Source organism: Caenorhabditis remanei, chromosome I, assembly GCF_010183535.1.
Source record: "Caenorhabditis remanei strain PX506 chromosome I, whole genome shotgun sequence".
NCBI classification, from domain to species: Eukaryota; Metazoa; Nematoda; class Chromadorea; order Rhabditida; family Rhabditidae; genus Caenorhabditis; species Caenorhabditis remanei.
This window is the reverse complement of record NC_071328.1, coordinates 1,752,951-1,776,071: the sequence shown is the minus strand read 5'-3', so window position 1 is coordinate 1,776,071 and position 23,121 is coordinate 1,752,951. Positions and strand designations below refer to the sequence as shown.

General features: G+C 38.3%; 3 protein-coding genes across 3 annotated transcripts; all 3 read left to right on the top strand.

Moving 5' to 3' along the window:
- Nucleotides 1-2,039: 2,039 nt before the first annotated feature.
- GCK72_000241 (uncharacterized protein) lies at nucleotides 2,040-2,288 on the top strand (the record flags this gene model as incomplete). Its single annotated transcript, XM_053722355.1, has 1 exon — nucleotides 2,040-2,288. The coding sequence occupies one exon, from the start codon at nucleotides 2,040-2,042 to the stop codon at nucleotides 2,286-2,288; it is 249 nt and encodes an 82-aa protein (XP_053591000.1).
- Nucleotides 2,289-3,792: 1,504 nt separating this feature from the next.
- On the top strand, nucleotides 3,793-12,514 carry GCK72_000240 (uncharacterized protein; the record flags this gene model as incomplete). Its single annotated transcript, XM_003094070.2, has 8 exons — nucleotides 3,793-3,885; nucleotides 4,003-4,108; nucleotides 5,468-5,805; nucleotides 7,063-7,191; nucleotides 8,977-9,220; nucleotides 10,057-10,196; nucleotides 11,608-11,804; nucleotides 12,358-12,514. The coding sequence occupies 8 exons, from the start codon at nucleotides 3,793-3,795 to the stop codon at nucleotides 12,512-12,514; spliced, it is 1,404 nt and encodes a 467-aa protein (XP_003094118.2).
- A 5,037-nt stretch (nucleotides 12,515-17,551) lies between these two features.
- Nucleotides 17,552-22,903, top strand: GCK72_000239 (uncharacterized protein; the record flags this gene model as incomplete). The annotated part of the gene is made up of 3 exons (XM_053722354.1): nucleotides 17,552-17,686; nucleotides 22,111-22,204; nucleotides 22,842-22,903. The coding sequence occupies 3 exons, from the start codon at nucleotides 17,552-17,554 to the stop codon at nucleotides 22,901-22,903; spliced, it is 291 nt and encodes a 96-aa protein (XP_053590999.1).
- Between the last annotated feature and the right edge of the window lie 218 nt (nucleotides 22,904-23,121).

The following is a 23,121-nucleotide window of genomic DNA, read 5'->3' as shown; positions in this document are numbered from 1 at the left end:
TCCGCGCATGAACTTGACAATACCGTCAGCGTCACGTGGTCCATCATAGTCTTGAGCTGGAACTCCGTTACGGAAGATCTTCAAAGTTGGGAATCCCTTGACTCCGAACTTGTCACAGACGGTCTTCTCGGTGGTACAGTCGACCTGGAATTATAGAATATTGTTGTTGTGTACTGCAAAGTGGCAATGCCACGTCATAACTCAAAATCCATTTTAAGAACGTCCGTTCATTTTTGTGCATGTTTCAGGAAATCGAATATTGTGATGGATATTTCACTAAACAATATCTTGCAATCCAAACAGAATAGAACAGAGACTGATGAAACGCTAACTAACAGAATGAAGAATGAGGACACTTTCGATTCACAATGCGGCTGCTAAACACTGACTACAATTCACACATTCAACTACAATAGGACAGACTACATTTTCAGATTCGGAAGTAAAATGAAAACACATTCTTGGACTTTGATGCTTCGACTAAATAGACTATGACTACGAACTGCGATTATCGATATCGATAATCAAGGTTTAATTAACCTTGATAGTTAACCGCGATGCTTGTTTCATTGATTTTAACATTTTTGTCTAATGTGGAAAATAGAAGTGTGATACACTAATGCAACGGAAAGCTGAGCGATGAAACATTACATTTAAGCCTCATTAGTACATATGCCAATTCTTTTAGGTTTGCTAGCGAGAAGTGTCGTCACACTTTCCCTTACACTCGAGCAAGTCGCTTGAATGTAAGCCTTTCGAGCACGTCTGTTGTGCAACCACATGTTAATTAGAATCTCATGCGGACATTTGAGTAATAAGGAAGAAAACATGTAAACAAGTGAGAGCCACTAGATATTAGAGAAGCGCAGAGATTCAAGCTGACTTATTCAAATACGCACTGCTAAATCCGGGTTCCCAAATATTGAGGGGTTTTCAGCTTGTAAAAAAAGCAAGGTTTTTCATCTCTCTGCTCTGTTTCTTATCAGAACGTTTTCGTGAAGAGAGAAGTCTGTCGAGTTTCTTGTAATGATCAGAACGCTGCGTATATGCGTACACTGAAACGACAGCGTCTCTTGTTCGTCCTTGACAACTAGTAAGACATTGATTGGAGAATCTCCACTGGAGATAGTCACGAGAAATTGAGAATGAGGTGTTCAAAGGAGAGATAGAGCGATTTTGCAGAAATTAGATGAAACTAGTTCCGCCGAAACAGTTTGTCGCGTGATTCGAAAAAGGAAAGATTTTGTCAGAAGTTAAGTTTTCACGAAAATTGAAGGTATATAGGGACTTGTTATTCTGAAAATGCAAGCCATCTTCCTTCGAAATTACCACAGACCTCCAGTGGCAGAAATAGTGTGACGTGGCAACTCATGTTCTTGTTTTCTCTAACGTTCATCTCTATCACTATTTCGAGAACTCAGTTTTTAGCACTCTAAAATACACTTTCACCTAGCAGCAAACGTCCATTGCACTCTGAATGCACTTTTCTAATGATGAGATGATGCAATGTTTTCGAATTGAAAACAGAGCTCTCTTTTTCACTTTACATCGACAACTGTTGCTGTGTTGAAAACGCAGTCTTGTGATGTTTTCGGTCTCACTCTCGACCTTATCATTAATTACTTCTCCCCAGTGCAGATGAAGACGACAAACACCCGAGTGATACGTGGACAAGTACAAATTCCATTTAGTCAGTCATCGCTTTCGACAAAGCCATTATTACAAAACGACACAAAAGAGTGGAAAGCGGTATACATAATATATGTGTGGGCACATGTTTCAATATGCATAACGAAACCGCAAAACGACACAAAGGATCCTTTGTGTTTGTCTTCATCGTATTCAATTCGGCGATTTGCCGAGCTGTTTTATCAGCTTTCATTGTGTGCCATTCGTATGGCATCGCATCAATCCAAATACGACGATAAGCTGTACAAATAGACAGTTGATAGTTAGCTTACCTTGACGAGAGCAACTGGTGGGTCGTTGGAGGCGAGTTTTGGGGCAGCCTTCTCATATTCTGGAGCGATCTTCTTGCAATGTCCACACCATGGAGCGTAGAACTTGACAAGAGCAATGTCGTGTGTCTGGATGAGATCGTCGAAGTTACCGTCGGTGTACTCGAGGACGGCTCCTCCAGCGCTGGCGAAAGCCAGGAAGGAGGCGACCAAAGCTGCCTGGATCCAACTCATTACCTGGAAAGAAGAATAGGTTTAGAGGGGGATTTGTGGGGGATGGGAACGAGAAAATTGGCGAGTGAAGACCAAAATTTTGGAATTCTGGCCTAAAATCAACAAAACAAAGCTCAAAAATGGAATTTTCAGCTGGGAATCCACAAGGAGGGCTTCAAAAGACTTGTTTTCTGGTGAAAGCTTGCGAGAAAATCGGGAAAGAGACAGCGGTTCAAAAAACAGCGGAATTGTCATCATTTTCGCGACGTGAAAGGCGATTCAGATCAATTTTTTGGTTTCTAGACTGAATTTTCAGATTCAGAGCTCGAAAATCGTATTTTTCAGCTGAAATTGTATGCTTAGGTGTCAAAAATTCAATTTTTAAGCATTTTTCCGAGAAAAAACGAGCAAAAAAGAGACGAGCGGCCATGTACTAATTTTTACGATTTGTGGCCTAAAATTGACGATTCAGAGCTCGAAAATCGTATTTTTCAGCTGAAATTGTATGCTTAGGTGTCAAAAAGTCAATTTTTAGGCCTTTTTACGACAAAAACGAGAAAAAAAAGAGACGAGCGGCCATGTGCTAATTTTTACGATTTGTGGCCTAAAATTGACGATTCCGAGCTCGAAAATCGTATTTTTCAGCGAAAACCCGGTGTTTATGTGATAAAAATCCGTCAAAAATTAATTTTGTATGAGAAAAACGAGCAAAAACGCGCAAAAGAGAGACGGGCGGCGCCGGCGTCGAGAAAAACAACAGCGACCGCGCTCGCGCCACGTAGTTCGAGTGCCGCCAGAGGCGTGACGTGTTTTCGTGACGAGATATCGCGAACGCAAAATTGCATGTTCCTTTAATTTAATTTTTTTTCAATTTAATTCGCGGATTTTTTTCTGGATTTTTATGGAAAAATCATTCAAAAATGATGAGAAAAGGGGATTTTTGATGGAAAAAGTGGAATTTATAGGTGCAATAAATTTTTGTGGTGGTTTTTGAATGGTTTTTAAGCGTAAAAGTAAGAAAAGGTGGGCGAAAAATTGTATTCAAAATTTTTTTTTAAGTTTGAAAAATTTTTTTTTAAAGAAGCTAGAGATGGATCCTCACTAATTATAGGGTAGATTAGATCTCTAATAAACTAATAACACCCCTAAAAAGGGGGAAAAAGGACAAAATTCCGCTCAATTTTAGTCACTTTACCAGCCGCAAGGTCCACGTGGCACTATGTGTGGACACCAGGGATTGGTAGGAAGTGAGCCAATAACACGTCGCCGAAGACACCCCCTGATTCGCTGACTCCGCCCATTTCGGTCTCGACACGAAGAGACCACATGCGGTCGGGGGTAGATTTACGGGGGAGGAGGAAGCCAACGTTTATTGATCAATGATTATATTTTATTTTATTTATTAAAAATACAGTTTTTGGGGTTAAAATCTTTAAAAAATCTTTGAAAAACCAGGAAAAACTAAGAAAAACCCGAAAAAAACTCAAAAAAAAAAATTTCCAGAAATTTCTGTGTATATAGAATATTCTAGGGCTTTAAAAATCGATTTTTCGCGTTTTAAACTCGTTTTTTCTTGTTTTTTCTTGATTTTTATCAATTTTCTTCAATTTTTAATGTTTAGATGTCGGAGGAGAGCGCACTTATCAAGGTTTTCGTGAAATCGCCGACGCAAAAGTATGAAGTCGAAATTGCGCCAGACGCAACGGTGTCAGATGTAGGTTTTTCAGCTTTTTCAGCTTTTTTGAGGAAAAAAAAACCCAAAAAAAACTCCAAAAATCGATATTTTCAGCTTTTTTCGAAAAAAAAAAACCCAAAAATCGATATTTTTCAGCTCAAAGACAAGGTTTTAGTGCTCGTCCCAACTGCCAACAAGGAGCAAATATGTATTATTTATACGGGAAAAATTCTGAAAGACGAGGAGACTTTGTCGCATAATAGTGAGTTTTTTGTGGTTTTTTTTTTGGTAATTTATATGAAAAATCATAGAAAAATTCATGTTTTTCGAGAAAATTCGACCAAAAATCGATTTTTTGAAGGGAAAATGTGATGAAATCGGTTTTTTTGCTGAAATAAGCTTTCCGACGATAAATTTGAAGATTATTGCGGAAAATGATGAAATCGCATCAGAAACTTTGAGAAATCTGTAAAAAACGTCGAAAAACAGCGCTAAAATCGGATTTTGCGCAAAGGAAAACCAAAAATTTCGTAGTTTTTGAGCTAAATCCGGTCAGAAATGACTGAAAATCTATTTTTCAGTGAATCAATTGAAAAATGCGAAAAATCGCTCAAAAATCGGAAAAAAAAACGATTGAAAACTCCTAAAATGGGAGTCTGGCGTGCGTTTGGCGCGTTTGAGTACAATTTAATAGCTCAAAATGCGACTGAAAAGGGGGTTCCTTTGACGCGTCAAATAAAGTTACATCTGGCGTGCGTTCGGCGCGTTTGATAGGATTACTGTATCCATTTGGAGAATATGAAGCATGGCGTGCCTTTGGCGCGATGTTTCGTGTAAAAATCTCTTAAAACCCATCGAAAATCCATCTTTAAACCACTGAAAACTCAAAAAATGGGAGTTTGGCGTGTCTTCGACGCGTTGGAAATAGACTGTATTCTCTCAGAAGTATAAAATTTGGAGACTGGGGTGCTTTTGACGCGTCTCTGAATCATAAAAATCAAGAAAAACAGGAGTCTGGCGCGCCCTGGACGCGTCTGAAACTCGGAAAATACCCGATTTTTCTAGTTTTCGATTTGAAAATTCTGCTAAAATCTCCATTTTTCACTCCAAATCATCTCAAAAACCCCCATTTTCTTTGCAGAAATCTAATAAAAATTGACTAAAAATCGATTTTCGCATTTTAAAATGGGATGAAATGATCGATTTTGGACAGAAAACTGAAAAAAATACATTGAAATTTGGAGGAAATAGTCAATTTTTGCTGAAATCGCGGTTTTTCTATTGAAAATCGATTAGGAAAGCACATTTCTGTGTACTTTTGCATTGAAAACTGCGATTTTAACAAGAAATGTCGATATTCTTTTGCAAAAATTGTTGTTTCCCATCGAAATCCTTAGAAAACTGCTGCTCAATCTCCTGTCTGAGGCGCCTCTGACGTTTTCAGACTTTGCTCAGAAGTTAAAAATTTGGAGACTGGAGTGCTTTTGACGCGTCACTGAATATTAAAAATCAAGAAAAACCTAGTCTGGCGCGCCCTGGACGCGTCTGAAACTCGGAAAACACCGATTTTTCAAGTTTTCCATCTGAAAATTGTGCAAAAACCATCATTTTTCCTTTTCAGAAATCGGGGACGGCCACACCGTCCACCTTGTCATCCGTAACCAGAATCGACCAGCGGCCACATCTTCTCCTGCTCCAGCAGCCACCACCACCGCTCCATCCGCCACTCCATCCGCTACTCCATCCTCAACTGATGCCCCACCTACGACTCCTCCTCCAAATCCATTCGGATTATTCGGAGCCTCCGGAGGCGCTGCTCCAACGCCAGCCGAGATTCTTGCGAATCCGAATCTTTTGAGAAATGTGACGGAGAATCCGATTGTTCAGAGTTTGATGGGAAATCCGGAATTCATGAGAACTATCATCTCGTCTAATCCAACTTTCCAGCAAATGATCGAGGTGTGGTTTTGAATGGAAAAAAGTGGGAAAAATGGCATTTTTAAACCCGGAAATGTGAAAAAAACGCGAAAAATGTATGTTTTTCGCGACAATTCGACCAAAAATCTATTTTTCTTGGCAAATTCCAACCTGAAAATCGTCGAAATACAATATATTCGGTGGTTTTTGAGTCTAAAACCTTGCATTTCAGATTTTTCTCAGCTAAAAATCACAATTTCTTCATTTTTAGAACGTTTTAAAGCGGTAAAAGTGTTAAAAAATCTGTAAAAATCCAAAAATGCGTATTTTTCGCGAAAATTCGACCGAAAATCGACTTTTTAAGCGGAAATGTGTTATTTTTGATGAAATTTCGTTTTTCTGAGTCTGTCTTTGTGTCTAAATATCCGGATGTCCAGATTTTCTGTTTCAAATGTTGAATTTCGGACATGCAGATACACAAACAGACACCGATTTCTAAAAATAAATAAATTTCCGAATTCAAATCGATATTTTTGTAGCAAAAATGGTGAAAACGACATTTTTGAACTTGGAAATCGGAAAATTAAGCTGAAATTTATATGGAATAAGGCAAAAATGTAAATTCCACGTTGATTTTGCTGTTTTTTGAGCAGGAATTCATGAAAATGGTTGTCGAAACGAGATTTTTCACTTTTTATAGAAAAATCTGTAATTTTTGTGAAAAATCACTGAAAATTTCATATTTTTTCGAAAAAATTCGATTGAAAATCGGTTTTTTGAGGGAGAAATGTGATAAAATTTCTTTTTTTTTCCTGATATAATTATCACGACACGCTCCTTACAACCGCGCTCTACCGAAACCTGAGAAAATAGTGTGCGAAATTGAGAGACGCAGAGAAAAAATGACATTTTTCAATGGCATTTCTGTGGAGCGCAGTTGTAGTAACTGTGCCAGAGCTTATGAAAATTCCAGAGAATACGCTAAATTTGAAGATGTTTGCGGATGATGAATAGCAAAAATTTCGCATTTTTCAAGCTAAATCCGGTCTGAAATGACTGAAAATTCTGTTTTTCATCTAAAAAAATCGTTCCGAGCTCCAAGTTTTCACCTGAAAAACTATAATTTCAGCTGTTTTTTTTTTGCAAAAAAGGGTTCAGAAATTATATTTTTGATGAAAATGACAAGTAAAGACGATTTTTCCAGTTTTTAAGAGTTGAAATTCTCAAAAAAACCAATTTTCTGTTGAAAAAACCTATTTTTTCGACAAAAAACATCAAAATGACACTGAAATCTTGCAGAGAAACCCGGAACTCGGTCATATCATCAATGATCCGAATATGATGCGTCAAACGATGGAAATGATGCGTAATCCGAATATGATGAATGAGATGATGCGTAATCACGATCAGGCTATTCGCAATTTGCAGGTAAGACGATTCGGATCGATATTTCAGCTGAAAATCGATTTTTTAGCGTCAAAAGGTGTATTTTTGATGCAGAAATTGCGAAAATCCTCATTTTTTCGAATAAAAAACACAAAGTCGCGGTACGAAAACTCAATTTTTCAGCGAAATTAAATGTTACAGATGAATTTCAGCTAAAAAAGTGTTTTTTTGGCTGTAAATGATAAAAATCCTCGTTTTAATCAAAAAACTGTAATTTTCGATCAAAAATCATTGAAATTAGTTTAAAATCACCAGTTTTTCTTTGAAAAGCTCTTAAACTGCCTAAGAATTGCAGTTTTTCAGCTGAAAATTGGTTTTTTTAAGCGTCAAAAACAGTGTTTTTTGATTCAAAAGTTGCAAAATTGTGATTTTCAGCCCGTAAATCGTAATTTTTTGAATGAAAAACACAAAAATTCGGTACTAAAACTCCATTTTTTCGATCATAAAACTCTGAAATGGGTTGAAAAATCATCTGTTTTTCTCTCTCTGAAACTACCTTAAAATTCCAGTTTTTCAGCATAAAATCGCTGGAAAAATTGCTGAAAACCCCTATTTTTATCACTAATTTTCTATCTTATCCACGGTTTTCAGAAAAAAAGTGTGTTTTTTAATGCAAAAATTGCAAAATTGTGATTTTCAGCTCGAAAACCCTCATTTTTTGAATAGAAAACACCAAAAAATTGGCGTTTTTATCACGAAAACTTTGGTTTTTACTATCATAGTTCTATTTTTCAGCTGAAAATCACTTTTTTTCTCAAAAAAAGCCTAAAAATTACAGTTTTCAGCTGAAAATCACTGAAAAATTGTCACTATTTTTATCACTAATTTTCTCTCTCATTCCAGAGTATAAAATACTTTTTTTGGTTATAAAAAATCGCTGAAATCCATCTGGAAATTCTCGTAAACTCTATGTTTTTGTTGAAAATCATCATTTTTACTCTAAAAAAGCCTAAAAATTACAGTTTTTTAGTTGAAAATCACTGAAAAATTACTGAAATCCCTCCAAAACCCCTAATTTCATCAAATTTGTCACGGGCCGGGCCGGTCCGGAGTTTGGAATCCAAAAACTGTTCTTCAAGCGTCAAAAGCGCCCCAGGCTTATGATATCGTCATGACTTTTTAGAGTTTTCAGTCAGTCTGGGGCGCTTTTGACGCATCTGAATGTGAAAAACTAAGAAAAACCAAGTCTGGCGCGCCCGGAACGCGTCTGAAAATCGGAATTTTTGATGTAAGATATTTAAATTCAAGAAAAAGGTCAAAAATACTTTTTTGGCTATAAATCGCTGAAATCCATCTGGAAATTCTCGAAAACTCTATGTTTTGGTTGAAAATCACCATTTTTACTCTAAAAAAGCCTAAAAATCATAGTTGTCAAGGCCCGGGCAAATTGGCGCGAAAGTCAAATTTTCAAATTTTTTCGAATTTTTTGAATTTTTTCGCGAAAAAGTCAAATTTTCAAATTTTTTCGAATTTTTTGAATTTTTTCGCGAAAAAGTCAAATTTTCGACTATGATTCAGAATTAGAAGAAAATCTGAAAAATAGTAAAAAAATGGTCACATTTTCGATTAAAAAATTGAAAAAATTTCGTTAACAAATTAGGAAAAAAGGGTCATTTTTTGAAGCCTGGCCTTCGGGCCGGGCCGGGCCGGGCCTTGAAAATTTTCTACCGGGCCTTGACAACTATGCTAAAAATTACAGTTTTTTAGTTGAAAATCACTGAAAAATGTTCGTAAAATCCTATTTATCACAAATTTCTCTCATTCCAGGGTCTCCCCGGCGGTGAGGCAGCTCTCGAACGTCTCTACACCGACGTCCAGGAGCCATTGATGAACAGTGCGGCGAGCTCACTCGGCGGAAATCCGTTCGCCTCTCTCCGTTCTGATCAACAACAGCCACGTGTCGACAGAGCTGGACAGGAGAATAATGAGGCTCTACCGAATCCATGGGCTTCCAATAATAGTCAATCATCGAATAATTCGGCGCCGAACAATAGATCCAACGATTTTAGTTGTGAGTTTATTCCCAAAAATCTGGGGAAATCTGCGAAAAAATCGCTGAAAAACACTGAAAATTCGTGAAAATTGGAGTCTGGCGTGCCTTTGACGCGTTCTTTTATAAAATGAGGAGGCTGGGGTGCCTTTGACGCGTTAATTTAGAAAATGAGGCGGCTGGGGAGCCTTTGACGCGTTCGAGTACAATTTAGTGGCTCAAAATGCGGTTGAAAACTACGAAAAAAGTTTTGATGAGGCTGGGGTGCCTTTGGCGCGCTTAAAATCCGACGAAAAGCTATGTCTGGCGTGCGTTCGGTGCGTTTTATCCTGTCGAAACCGCTAGGCTCGGGTTACTGTATCCACCCAGGATCTGTCGAGAAATGGGTGTCTGGCGTGCTTTTGGCGCGATATTTCGTGTAAAAATATCTCGAAACTCGTCGAAAATCCAGAGAATTTGACTCAAAAAGACTGAAAACTCAAAAAATGGGACTCTGGCGTGCCTTTGACGCATTGGAAAATTACTGTATTCGCTCAAAAGCATTCAATTAGGAGTCTGGAGCACTTTTGACGCGTTTCTAATGTAAGTATTAAAAATCAAGAAAAACCGAGGCTGGCGCGCCCTTGACGCGTCTGAAACTTGATTTTTCCAGGGATGTGCCGGAGGCGCTTTGGGCGCTGAAAGATTTCAAAGTGGGCGAAAATGCGACGAGAGAGAGTGTGTAAAATCGAGAGAGTATGTCTGCGTCTCTCCATTTCGCACACTCTTTCTCGTCGCATTTTCAAATTTCGGCTGAAAATGCGAGGCGCTCAACGCCACCCGGGCACATACCTGGATTTTTCTAAAATTATTTTCAGCAATGATGGATTCGCCTGGGATGAGCTCGCTTATGGAGCAAATGATGTCGAATCCGAGCATTCAGGCGAGCATGTTCAGTCCGGAAGTCATCGATTCTATTCGTCAGAATATGTCTAGCAATCCGGCACTCATTGACTCGGTTAGTACCCAAAAAACTGGAAATTAATGATAAAAACGCTGGAAATTGACGATTTTTGGGTTGACGATCAACTTTTTCAGCATTTTTACATCTTAAAATAGAGAAAATTGATGAATTTCGGCCAAAAAGGACCCAAAAATTATAATTTCGTATTGGAAATGGACGATTTTTGGGGATTTTCCATCGAAAAATCTTTTTTTTTTCAGCAATTTTACTTCAAAAACGCTCAAAAAATCATAATTTCGCAGTAAAAATCGACGATTTCTAGCGATTTTCCTTGAAAAAATCCGCCTTTTCAGCATTTTTACATCTGAAAATGAAGAAAAGTGATGCATTTTATCTAAAAACGCATAAAACATCAATATTTCGAACTGAAAATTGACGATTTTGGGGATTTTTTAGAAAAAAAACCCACTTTTTCAGCATTTTTAGCTCTGATACGCTCCAAAATCATCATTTCGAACTGGAAATTAACGTTTTTGGGCGATTTTCATAGAAACAATCAATTTTTTTCAGCGTTTTTACCTCTTAGACGCTCAGAAAATTATAATTACGAACTGAAAATTGACGACTTTTGGGGATTTTCCTGCGAAAAATCGTTTTTTTCAGCAATTTTATTTCTAAATTGCTTAAAAATTATCATTTTGAACTGAAAATTGAGGATTTCTTGCGATTTTCTAAGAAAAAATCAACTTTTTCAGCATTTTTTAACTCTGAAAATGGAGAAAATTGATGAATTTCACCCAAAAACGACCCAAAAATCATAATTTCGTACTGGAAATTGACGATTTTTTGCGTTTTTCTAGGAAAAAATTCACTTTTTTGTCGTTTTTAGCTCTGAAAATGTAGAAAATTGACGAATTTAACCCAAAAATGCTCAAGAAAACATCATTTCCATCTGGAAATTGACGATTTTTTTGCGTTTTTCTAGGAAAAAATTCACTTTTTTGTCGTTTTTAGCTCTGAAAATGTAGAAAATTGACGAATTTAACCCAAAAATGCTCAAGAAAACATCATTTCCATCTGGAAATTGACGATTTTTGGAGATTTTCTATGAAAAAATCCACTTTTTCAGTTTTTTTTTACCACTGAAACTCACAGTTTCAGCCCCCGAAATCTCCAATACTCCCAGCGGAAAAATTGAGAAAAATTGATGAGTTTCGCTGAAAAATGCTCAAAAAGTCATCATTTCAAACTGAAAATTGACGATTTCTAGCTATTTTCTATGAAAAAATCCACTTTTTCAGCATTTTTACATTTGAAAACGGGAAAAATTGATGAATTTCTTCCAAAAACGCTCGAAAAATCATAATTTCGAATTGAAAATTGACGATTTCTGGCAATTTTCTATGAAAAAATCTATTTTTTCAGCATTTTCAGCCCCCGAAATCTCTCTCTCTCTCAATTCCAGATAATCGGCTCAATCCCATCGGCTCGTGACAATCCACAAATATCGGAAGGAATTCGCAGAAGTTTTCCCCAAATGTTGAATATGATGACGGATCCGTCGGTTCTCGCGGCGATGAGAAATCCAGCAGTGGCGGAGGCGTTCCGAAAAATTCAAGAGGGATTCAACGTTTTGAGACGAGAAGCACCGCAATTGTTGAAGTAAGAACGGAAAAATAGCTTTTTTTCCAGAAAAAATGGTCAGAAAATGTCATTTTTCGAGAAAAATGATTGAAAAATTGTCATTTTTAGAGATTTTGATCGTTTTTTCCAGAAAAAATGATCGAAAAATGTCCCTTTTTGCTTAAAGTCAGTCATTTTTAGAGATTTTAATCGTTTTTTGAGAAAAAACGGTAGAAAGTGTCCTTTTTGCTTTAAATGCGTCATTTTCCGAGATTTTCAGAGTTTTCGTTGAAGAAAAATAGTCGAAAAATATCGTTTTTCGAGAAAATATGGTCAAAATCTGCCAATTTTCGTAAAAAATGATCGAAAAATGACATTATTCGAGAAATAATGATGGAAAAATGTCCTTTTTTGGTAAAAAAAGCTCCCATTTTTCGAGATTTTTAGAGTTTTTTGAGTAAAAAATTATGAAAATATCGTTTTTTCGATTAAAAGAAACCGAAAAATGTTCTTTTTTTTGCTTAACAATGCGCCATTTTCAGAGATTTTCAGTTTTTTTTTTGCATAAAATTCTAGATTCTGAAATTTTCAGCATGTTCCAAGCGGGAGGTGCCGCTAGTGGACTCGATTCGTTGTTCAGTGGAGTTGGAGGAGCAGGAGGTGCTGCTGGAGCTCCAGGAGGTGGAGCCAATATCGCCGACTTGTTGAATGGATTGAATATGGGCGGTGGAGTGGTGAGTTACGACTGAAAATAGGCTGAAATTCAGGTGAAAATAGCGATCAGAGTGGAGAAAACGCGCCAAAAGGCGCCCCAGACTCGATTTTTTCGATTCGCTTAATGCCTTTTGATTCTGGATCCATAGTTCACTACCGTAGTAAGATTAATCCCACATCTGTTTGAAAAACGCGTCAGAGACGCCCCAGACTTGATTTTTGTGCGATTTTGGAGTTCTCTGCTGTTTCTGGGTCTGAGCTACAGTATCCCGATTCTCAGGTTTCAATTAACCCTAAAAACGCGCCGAAGGCGCCCCAGTCTCGATTTTTCGATTTGCCTTATGTCTTCCGATCCTAGACTATTACCGTAGTCCTATTCGACCCATATCTGATGGAAAAACGCGCCGACGGCGCACCCGACTTCGTTTTTCCCGTTCCGAAGGATCCAGCACAGCTACAGTATCCCGATCCTACAACAGTGTCTGCATCCAAAAGCGTCAAAGGTGCTCCAGTTTCTTGGGTTCAATTGACTCTAAAAACGCGTCAAAGACGCCCCAGACGGAGATTTTCGACTGAGAAATTCGTAATTTCAGCCCTAAAAACTTAATGTTCCCAAAATAAAGTCAAATCTTCGATATTTTCACTCTTAAACGTCTCATTTTCAGCCCGAAATCTTTATTTTCAGTTTGAAAACTCGAGCTTACAAAATTCTATGATTTCGACTAGAAATTCCCAGATTTTAGCCGAAAATCGAGTTTTTCTGAGTTCAATTGATCCTAGACGGATACTGTAACCGAACCACTACAGTATCCGGATCCTACTCTTCTCCTGAGTTCAAAAGCGCGTCCAAGGCGCGACAGCTCTCCCAGACCCCTCGGTTTTTCTTATTTTCATCGCCCCACCCTCGTCACTTTTAATCATCTAAATTTGTCTCTCGTCAACATTTTGAAGTTCCCTCCCCCTCCTCGTCTTCAATTTTCAATATATCAAAAAGTTTTTGCTCTCCAAATTTGAGCAAATGCTGCTGGCTGATGAGTTGACTTTGAAAACGTCGCGGGGGTCTCACAGAGCGGAAGTGCGCGCAGCGTCTTCTGTTCTGAATAATGTAACAAGACGAAGAAGAAGACGACGTCTTCTTTTTCATCTCTTGTTTGACATGCTATGGATAAATGTTAGATAATGAGTATAAAGTGACGAAAGGGGCCGAGGAGAGACGTCTCGCGAATCGAAAATCTTTTCCTGTTTGCTCTCTCTTTTGGAAAAGAAAATGCAATTATCATATCGAATTTCATCTCCCCCGTTTGTTTCTATTTTCTGAATAGAATTATTCGGAATTTTGATTTGTGGAATGGAGAGAAGAAGTGTGGGAATTAGCGCACGGAAACGAGAAATCTCTGAGCATTTTCAGTGAGAAAATCTGAAAGATTTCCCAAATTTCGGAATCTGGAAACAGCTGACAGTCTGAAACCCGAAAACCGGGAAATTCTATGTCAAAACTATTGAAAAATCGAAAATTTTCAGTTTGAAATTGCGATTTTTCACGATTTTCACTACCAGTGTGCTTAAAACGACTTGTACTCAAAGTTGCTGAAATTTCCAGCAACTTGACTTCAGCAATCTCTGAAAGCAGAGCATTTTCCGTGAGAAAATCTGAAATTATTGGCTGAAAGTCTTCCAGGCGGCCTTTATTCCAGATTCTTCTATGTATATGCAATCTGGAACCCGAAAAACCGAACAATTTTTCACGATTTTCACTGCCAGTGTGCTTGAAACTGGCTTACCTGAAAGTTTTGACTTCAGGAATCGCAGTTTCGGCTGAAAATGGTCTGAAAATAACATTATTAGAGCTAAAGTTGGTCCAAAATTGTCAAAAATCGGCTGAAATGAGCATTTTCCGTGTGAAAAGTTGAAATTATTGGCTTCCAGACGGTGGCGTTTCAAGATTTTGCTGTATATACAATCTGGAACTCGAAAATTTCTGTTTGAAATCACGATTTTTCACGATTTTCACAACCAGTGTGCTTAAAACGACCTGTACTCAAAGTTTCTGAAATTTCCAGCAACTTGACTTCAGCAATCTCTGAAAGCTCAAATTATTTGCTTCCAGACGGTCTTGATTCCGGATTCTGCTTTATATGGAATACGGAACCCAAAAACGTTTGAAAAATCGAAAATTCCAGCTTAAAATAACTGAAAATTTTCGTTTTCCATCTCAAAATGTCATTTTGGAACCCGAAAACTGGGAAATTCCACTGAAAATGTGATTTTCGAAGTGAATCAGTGCGATTTTTCACGATTCTCACTGTCAAATGGCTTGAAGCTGCCTTTCCTGAAAGTTTTGACTTCAGGAATCTCAGTTTTCGATGTTTTCTGTCTAAAAATGATGGATTTATCGCTTCAAAACACCCCAAAACGCTTCAAACTAGCGATTTTCAGCATCTGAACATCTGCAAGTCATTGAAGTCCGATTTCCTCTGAAATTTCATTTTCTGGACGGCAAAAATCAGCCTGGACTGAAATATCATCAAATTTTCAGTCTAGAGAAGATTCAGAATCCCCAGCTTTCCAGTTATATAGATATTCTATGGAAGCTCTAATTCCTGTCATTTTCATTGGAAAAGTGACAGAAACCTGTCTGAAAGTTCCAATTTCGAGTCACCTGCCTTCTGGAATTCAGAAAACGGTTTTGAGGTCTAATTCCTGGAATTTAATGAAAATCGTTTATTCGATGCCTACAAGCTCTGAAAATAGCGATGTTCTACGTCTAGAAATCTCAAAAACGGCTAAAATCACCATTTCGAGCTCTATTTTTGGGTTTTTTGAAACTTACACCCAAAAAAAGAGTGAAAATCTGCTGAAAATGGGTGTAAACTCGAAAAATGGGAATTTTCTTCAAAAATTTGCTGTCTTTTCTCCTCAAACGTCAAGGATTCTGTCTTCTGAAGGATTCTAGAAGACGTCCCCCCTCATTTTTGATGTGTCGAAACAATTTAGACACACACACAGACAAAGGGCAATTATTCTTATGCAACAATGAGAGAGGAAGGGCGGTCTCTTATCCATACGAATAGATCAGATTTTTCAATTTCTCCATCTTCTTGCACTCTCATATTGTGTGTTGGAGGGCACATACACATATCTATGCGCCCATTTTTCGATTAATTTCGCGTTTTGCCGTTTTGTAGAAATGAATGGCGGATGAGTGTTTCCCTATGTAAGGGGGGCACCCATAAAATGATATTAGTTGAAAAGAGAAGGGCGAGAAGAGGAAACGCATAAAAATGTGATCGACAGACACATATTTTGTGGCGAAAAAAAGCATTAAAATGGAGAATTTTTCGTCGAAAACTTGAGATTTTTTGCCTAGAAATCACGAAAATTGACCTTTGAACTTGGGAACAGAAGGAAATCTCTGAAAATGGCAGGAAATGGCTGAAATTTAGCTTGAAATGACCGAAATTTAGCTGAAATTCAGCTGATAGTGGCTGAAAACGGCTGAAATTTAGCTGACAATGGCTGAAATTTTATTTTCCAAATCGAAGCAGTTTCAGACCTGTAAAAGGCTGTAAACGGCCACCTCTGGACGATTCTTCCGGCTGGAACTCGTTTATCTGAAATTCTCAGACCGGAAATGTCTGGAAATTGAGATTTTTCGAGGTTTTGAGGTCTAATTGCTGGAATTTCTCGGAAATCTGAAAAATCTCTCCGAAAATAGAGGTATTTTAAGTCTAGAAGGCTCAATTTCCAAGTTTTTTGAAACTTACACCATTAAGAGGCTGAAATTCCGCTGAAAATCGGTCTGAACTACTCAAATTTTTGTCGAAAACTCGAAAAATGGGACTTTTCTTCACAAATTTGCTAATTTTTTGGGTAAAACTTCAAACTTTCACCCTAAACTCGCCGATTTTGCTCATCAGGGTACTGTAGCTCCCACTTTGCGATCTACAGTACCCTAGACACTGTAACTATGGGCTACGGTAGCTGTCTATATTAAGCGATTTCTGACACTTTTGTAGTAGTTTTTGATGACTCAGTGGTATCAGATGTGACTTATCGCATTTAGAAGCTGAAAATCCGTCTGAAAATGTGGAAATTTTCCGAAATAATACCAAAAGTTAACCAGTTTCTCGAATCCTCTGGATCCCTCGATTTTACAGTAACCCAGGATCTTGAAATCTAACTTTCTCTGAATCCAGAAATTTGACCGGATCGTTGACTAGGATTCTCAGAGTCTCCAGATCTTGGAAACCCAGAATCCTGGAATCCTGGATTTCCCGATTCCCTCCATATTCCAAGTTGTACCAATTCCTCCAATTCTCAGGATCCCTAGATTCTGAGATCCGAGCCTACAGTAACCCAGGATCTTAAAATCGGAGAGTCTCCAGATTCTGAGTTCGAGTGGATCTAGGCATTGTGACTATGGGTTACGGTAGCTATCTGGAATGCGTTATCAAAGCGATTTCTGACGTTTTGGAGTCTACTGAAAAATTCACCCTCAGAAATAGATTTCGATCCCCCTTCCCCTCCCATCCGTCACTCATTATAAAATCTCAGTGTTTCATTGTCCAAAAGCACACATGTTTTGTGGCATATTTGGGATGCGCGCGACGGAGGAGACGATGTGTATTTTATTTGCACACATTCCACGGATCGGATGTCACACACAACACACTATAATCTCATTCCCCATCGCTATCAAATTTATCCCGTATGTTTCAAGCAATTGGTTGGAGCAGCAGAGCCCTCCCCGTTTTCTTGCTCATTAGACAATTGTTTTGACGACATCACCCAACATTTGCATAGATCATACTAAACGATCTCTCCCTATAATAGAATATTGCGGGAGACGACGGCAAACGGCTCAACAATTGCCTAATCGAGCCGCCGCCGTTCCCGCCGTCCGCCCAGCTGGCCTCTTCCGGTCTTTTTTAAAGAAGGATGAGCCGATTCGCGTTTTGTGCAAATGATATTCGAAGTGATTAGTGTCGATGGAGTCTATTAGAACACGCCGACAATAGGAGGCACTTAGATGGCGAGGCGATGAATGGGGTGTTCAATTGAATGACAAGTGAATGCACAAGTGTGTAGACAGACCAGATGGCTGGCAGGAAAACGGAGAGGTGGTACGTACCTACTGTAGGTATTACGGATCTGGATGGTTCACAGTGATCCTAAAGGATACTGTAGTCACTGAAAGAGATCTTACGGTAGATCTCTGAAAGACACAGTATCACGGTGGTACTGTAGGTGTATCAGATCCGGATTCCTCACTGTAATCCTACTGTAGATACGAGCAGGATACTGTAGTCATTGAAAGGCTTCCTAGATTCTGAAATCCGAACCTGCAGTAACCCTGGATCTTGAAACTAGACGTCTCTAGATCCAGAAATTCGACCGGATCGTTTTGCTAGGTTTCTGGATTCTCATAGTCTCCAGATTTCACGGTACTCTAAAAGACACAGTGATACTGTAGGCATAGATACAGTACCCTCCTCTACGCTTATGGTAGATCCGACACTGTAACTATGGGTTACGGTAGGTCGGATAGGATTCGGGAAATCCAGGATTTTGGGCTCCCAGGATCTGGAGACTCTGAGAATCCTAGCCAACGACCCGGTCGATTTTTTGGATCTAGAGACGTCTAGATTCAAAGATCCTGGGTTACTGTAGAATCTAGGGATTCTGAGGAATTGGAACATCCTGGAAAAGGTTTTTTTTTCGAAAAATAACCAATTAATTCTTGTGAATTCGTAAATTCAGCTGATTCTACACGATTTAATTCAAGTTTCTTACATTTTGGAGTATTTCTTGATGATTCAGTGGCATCAGATGTGACTCATCGCATTTACAAGCTGGAAATCCGTGGAAAATGAGTTAAGTTCTGCTCAATTCTGGAAATCTGGAAATTTCTGTGTTTTTGGGTTCTGAATTGAGCAGTTTCGAAAATCCTTAGGATCTAAAAATCTGGGATTCGAACATACAGTAACCCAGGATTTTGAAATCAAGACGTCTCTAGATCCAGAAATTTGCGCAGATCTCCAATGAACCAGAATTCTGAATTTTGCAAGTTCGAGGTACCGTATGGTCCACGATCAGCCTATTTTTCTGAATCCTCCTACTCCGGCCTACAGTAACCCATGATCCTAAGTTTCTCAGATCCTCAGGATCTCTAGATTCTACAGTAACTCAGGATTTTTAAATCTAGACGTCTCTAGATCCAGAAATCTGACAGGATCCTAGGGTCCGCAATCTCTGACCTATCGTAAGCCAGGATTCTCAGAGTCTCCAAATTCCAAATCCATCTGAATCCCTTCCCGAATCTCTCCAGAATCCAAGTTGTTCCTCTCCAATTCCTCCAATCATCACATTAATTAGTGTATACATTGTTTCAATTCAAATTGTTAGGGACATGTGTATCACTTAATGCATGTTGTCCCCCCCCCCCCCTCACCGAAAGTATGGTGTAATGCATATAAATCGAATAAGGAGTGGAGGGGGACCTCCAGGAGAAAAGAGGGAAAAGACAATGGAAAAACACATATGACGCTTGGATTCTGTCATGTTCCTCCTCGTCACTCCTCTCCTTCCGTTATTATATTCGCGCACTCATTTGTTTCGAAACAAATGACAAGCCGTTTGGCACGAACAGATAAACATCAGGCAGGCTAAGGCAGTACTGACTCGTAATATATAATGAGCAATTAACGAATGGCTCTCTGCCTGAATTTCGGAAGAATAGGAGGATCTGTGGATTTACGGAGCGTTTTGTGTAGATTTACGGGAGATGATTCACAGGAGACTTTCACACCATTTGGGCTGAAAATGCTCAGAATTTCGGTTTTTCAGTCGGATTTAAGCTTTTTCAGTCGGATTTAAGCTTTTTCAGTCGGATTTAAGCTTTTTTCGTCGAATTTAAGCTTTTTCCGACGAATTTAAGCTTTTTTCGTCGAATTTAAGCTTTTTTCGTCGAATTTAAGCTTTTTCCGTCGAATTTAAGCTTTTTTCGTCGAATTTAAGCTTTTTTCGTCGAATTCAAGCTTTTTCCGATGAATTTGAGCTTTTCCCGTTGAATTTAAGCTTTTTGCGTTCAATTCAAGCTTTTTCCGTTGAATTTGAGCTTTTTCCGTTGAATTTAAGCTTTTTCCGTCGAATTTAAGCTTTTTCCGTCGAATTTAAGCTTTTTCCGTCGAATTTAAGCTTTTTCAGTCGGATTTAAGCTTTTTTCGTCGAATTTAAGCTTTTTTCGTTGAATTCAAGCTTTTTCCGATGAATTTGAGCTTTTTCCGTTGAATTTAAGCTTTTTCCGTCGAATTTAAGCTTTTTCCATCAAATTTAAGCTTTTTCAGTCGGATTTAAGCTTTAAGCTTTTTCCGATGAATTTGAGCTTTTTCCGTTGAATTTAAGCTTTTTCCGTCGAATTTAAGCTTTTTCCATCAAATTTAAGCTTTTTCCATCAAATTTGGTGTAGATTTACGGAAGATGATTCACAGGAGACTTTCACATCATTTGCACTGAAAATGCTCCTTGAAGAGCCTCTTGAACAGAAAAGTTCCCAAAATCCGGAGCTTTTCTCCTCGTTTTTCACTGAGTTTCGCCCGTTTTTCAATCGAAATTCCATCAATCAGATGAGATCTCTCAATTTGTATTCATTTTATAGAATTAGCGGCTGAAAAATCAGTTAAAAACTAGATTTTCGAGAAGTTTTCTCTAAAAATCATCTGAAAATCCGTCCTCCTCATTTGTTTCACAACAAGCCGTTTGGCACGAACAGATAAACATCAGGAGGCAGTACTGACTCGTAATATATAATGAGCAATTAACGAATGGCTCTCTGCCTGATGTTCTCTCTCTGAGGAAATGTTAATTTTCTATCTGAGAGCATCGCTATTTTCAATCAAGTGGGCTCCGCGAGCCAAACCATATTTTTGTGGTTTCTTGAGGGAATAGAGAATAGATTTTCGAAATGATTGCCTCGAGGAGAGAGAGAGAGAATTGAGTCTCAACTTCCTTCATGACCACCACCAGATATATACTAGAATAATTGAGTTTTTGAAATACGCAGAATGGAAGATAGAGAGAGATGGAAGTTTTAAAAACAAAAAGATTCGATTCCTTTGGGAGAATTGAAAATGGTTTTTGGATTAGATGGAGGAGACAAATGGGCAGAAGAAGAGCATATTAGCATTCAATTTCGGCGAGGAAATAAGAGTTTTGTGGATTTACGGAGTGTGGATTTACGGGAGAAAATGCTCCAAATTTCAGCCCTTTGAACATGAAAAGTTCCAAATTCTACGAGATTAGACCTGTTTTCAGTCGGATTTGAGCTATCAGATGTGGATTTACGGAGCTTTTGGTGTAGATTTACGGGAGGTGATTCCCGTGACTTTCAACCCATTTGATGCGGGAAATGATCCGTTTTCCAGTTTTTAGAACGGCTTTCAGTCGAATTGGAGCTTTTTTCGACGAGTTTGAGCTATAAGATGAGAGAAATAGCTGAAAAATCAAGTTTTTAGTAGGAAAATGGCTGAAAAACCAGTAAAAACTGGATTTTCAAGAACTTTCCATTAGAAATCTGCATGATTATCGAAATCTATAGTAACCATCTGAAAATCCGAACATTTTGGATCAGTCTGAGCTGCTACGCTTCTGAGGCGCTGCTTAGCACTTGAAATTTGAAATGTGCATTTTTGAATTTTTAACGGTAAAAATTGTGAAATTTTGCGATTTCTGACATAAAAATCCACTGTGTGAGTCATTTTCAATCTCAAAAACGCTGTTTCTGTTGAAAATTTTTAAATAAACGAGATTGTCAGCTGGAATACTGATTTAAAGCTGAAAATTCTCAATTCTGTGCTGAAAATCTGAGTTTTTTTCTATGCCTAACGTCAAAAACGACCAAAATCGTCATTTTTCACACGAAAGCACAGAGAATTCAAAATTTTTAATTAAACCCTGAAAAAGTCAGTTTCATTTCGAAAAATGTGTTTTCTAGAGTAAAAATAGTGAAATTTTGCGATTTTTGACATAAAAATCAACGATAAGACCCATTTTTAGCTCTTGTCGTGAAAATTAGACCCGATTTTCCAAGTTTGGTAGCTAAGATTCTCAAGATCGATGCTGTTTTTTCGGGAGCTCTCGTGAAAACCGCTCCAAGATGTTCCCTCATTTTGCGGCCAGTAAACGGACCCTCCCCCCTCAAGAACACAACATTGTGTTGCCAATCTCCCTGTCTCAAATATTGAGACAACCCTTCTCATATCCTTCCCCTCTTCCACTCATCTAAGTGATTAGTGCTGGAGTAACCGAAATATGAAGAAGATTCTCTTCTCAGGTGTCGGAGGGGGGGACCACAAAAAGGTGGCCGAGTGACAACTGTTGCTCCAATACTCTTATTGAAAAGAGACAATCGGCTATGTGTTGTGAATACAACAAATCCTCTCCGTCGCCGCCGCGAAATCATCAAATGACACATTAATCATATCTTGGGACCCGGTGAAAGCGGTCGATAAAAGATAGAAGAGAAGAGATTCTTCTAGATCTAACCGCCGCTCTGATCGACATATGATTGATTGAGCTCTATGATATTTACACGTAAATATCACAAAAGTGTGAAAAAAGTGAAATTTTACAGTCTGCTGCACCACTCAACCCGGAACAAGCTTATGCTTCCCAACTCGAACAGCTTCAATCGATGGGATTCTCGGATCGTGCGAGAAATTTGGCGGGTAAGGCTGAAAAGTAGAGAAAAATCCGTTCAAAATGAAGGAAATTGGAAAAATTTGGAGTTTGAGCCTCGTGTACTCCTCGTGGACAAGTTGAGAAAATTTTTGGGAATTTTTGAATTTTCTTCGATTTTTGTCTAGATCTAGAAATCCGAGGGGTAAGGCGGAAAACTTGAAAAAAAATTCGTTGAAAATGAGCGAAATTGGAAAATTTTGGAGTTTGAGCCTCGTGTACTCCTCGTGGACAAGTTGAATTTTATTGGAAATTTTCGAAATTTTTTAATTTTTTCGAAAATAGTCTATTCATTCTGGCGAATTCGTATATTCAACTGATTCTAAATGATTTAATTCGAGAAAAATTGGAAACAAATTAGAACCGACTTGTCCACGAGGAGTTCACGGAGCCCTTTCTCAATTTCTTCGATTTTTATGTTTTTTTGAAAAGAAAACCTGATGATATACTCTATTTGACGCAAAAAACCTGAAAAAACTGAGAAAAGTCCCATTTTTATCGTGTACTCCTCGTGGACAAGTCAATTCAAAATAACTTGTCCACGAGGAGTACACGACCAACTTTTCGTTTTTCGTCAATTTTTCAGTTTTTTTTTTCCAATTTTTTCTAAAAACACCAAATTTTCAGCGCTGACCGCAACTCTCGGCGATCTCAACGGAGCCGTCGAACGTCTTCTCAACTCTCCATAATCACCGGACGCCTAAACACCTGACGCCTATATTTTGCCTCCTTCAGAATCCCTTTTTTTTCAAAATAAATTCCATTTTTTTCGTATTTCTATTGGTTAAATTATCATTCGATTCCCTAAATTTTGATTCTTCAGTAAGCTCCGCCCCCAACTCTTATATTTGGTCTGTGATCTAAGCCTCTCTCGTCTATTCAAGTTGAATTTAGTCACCCCTTCTTT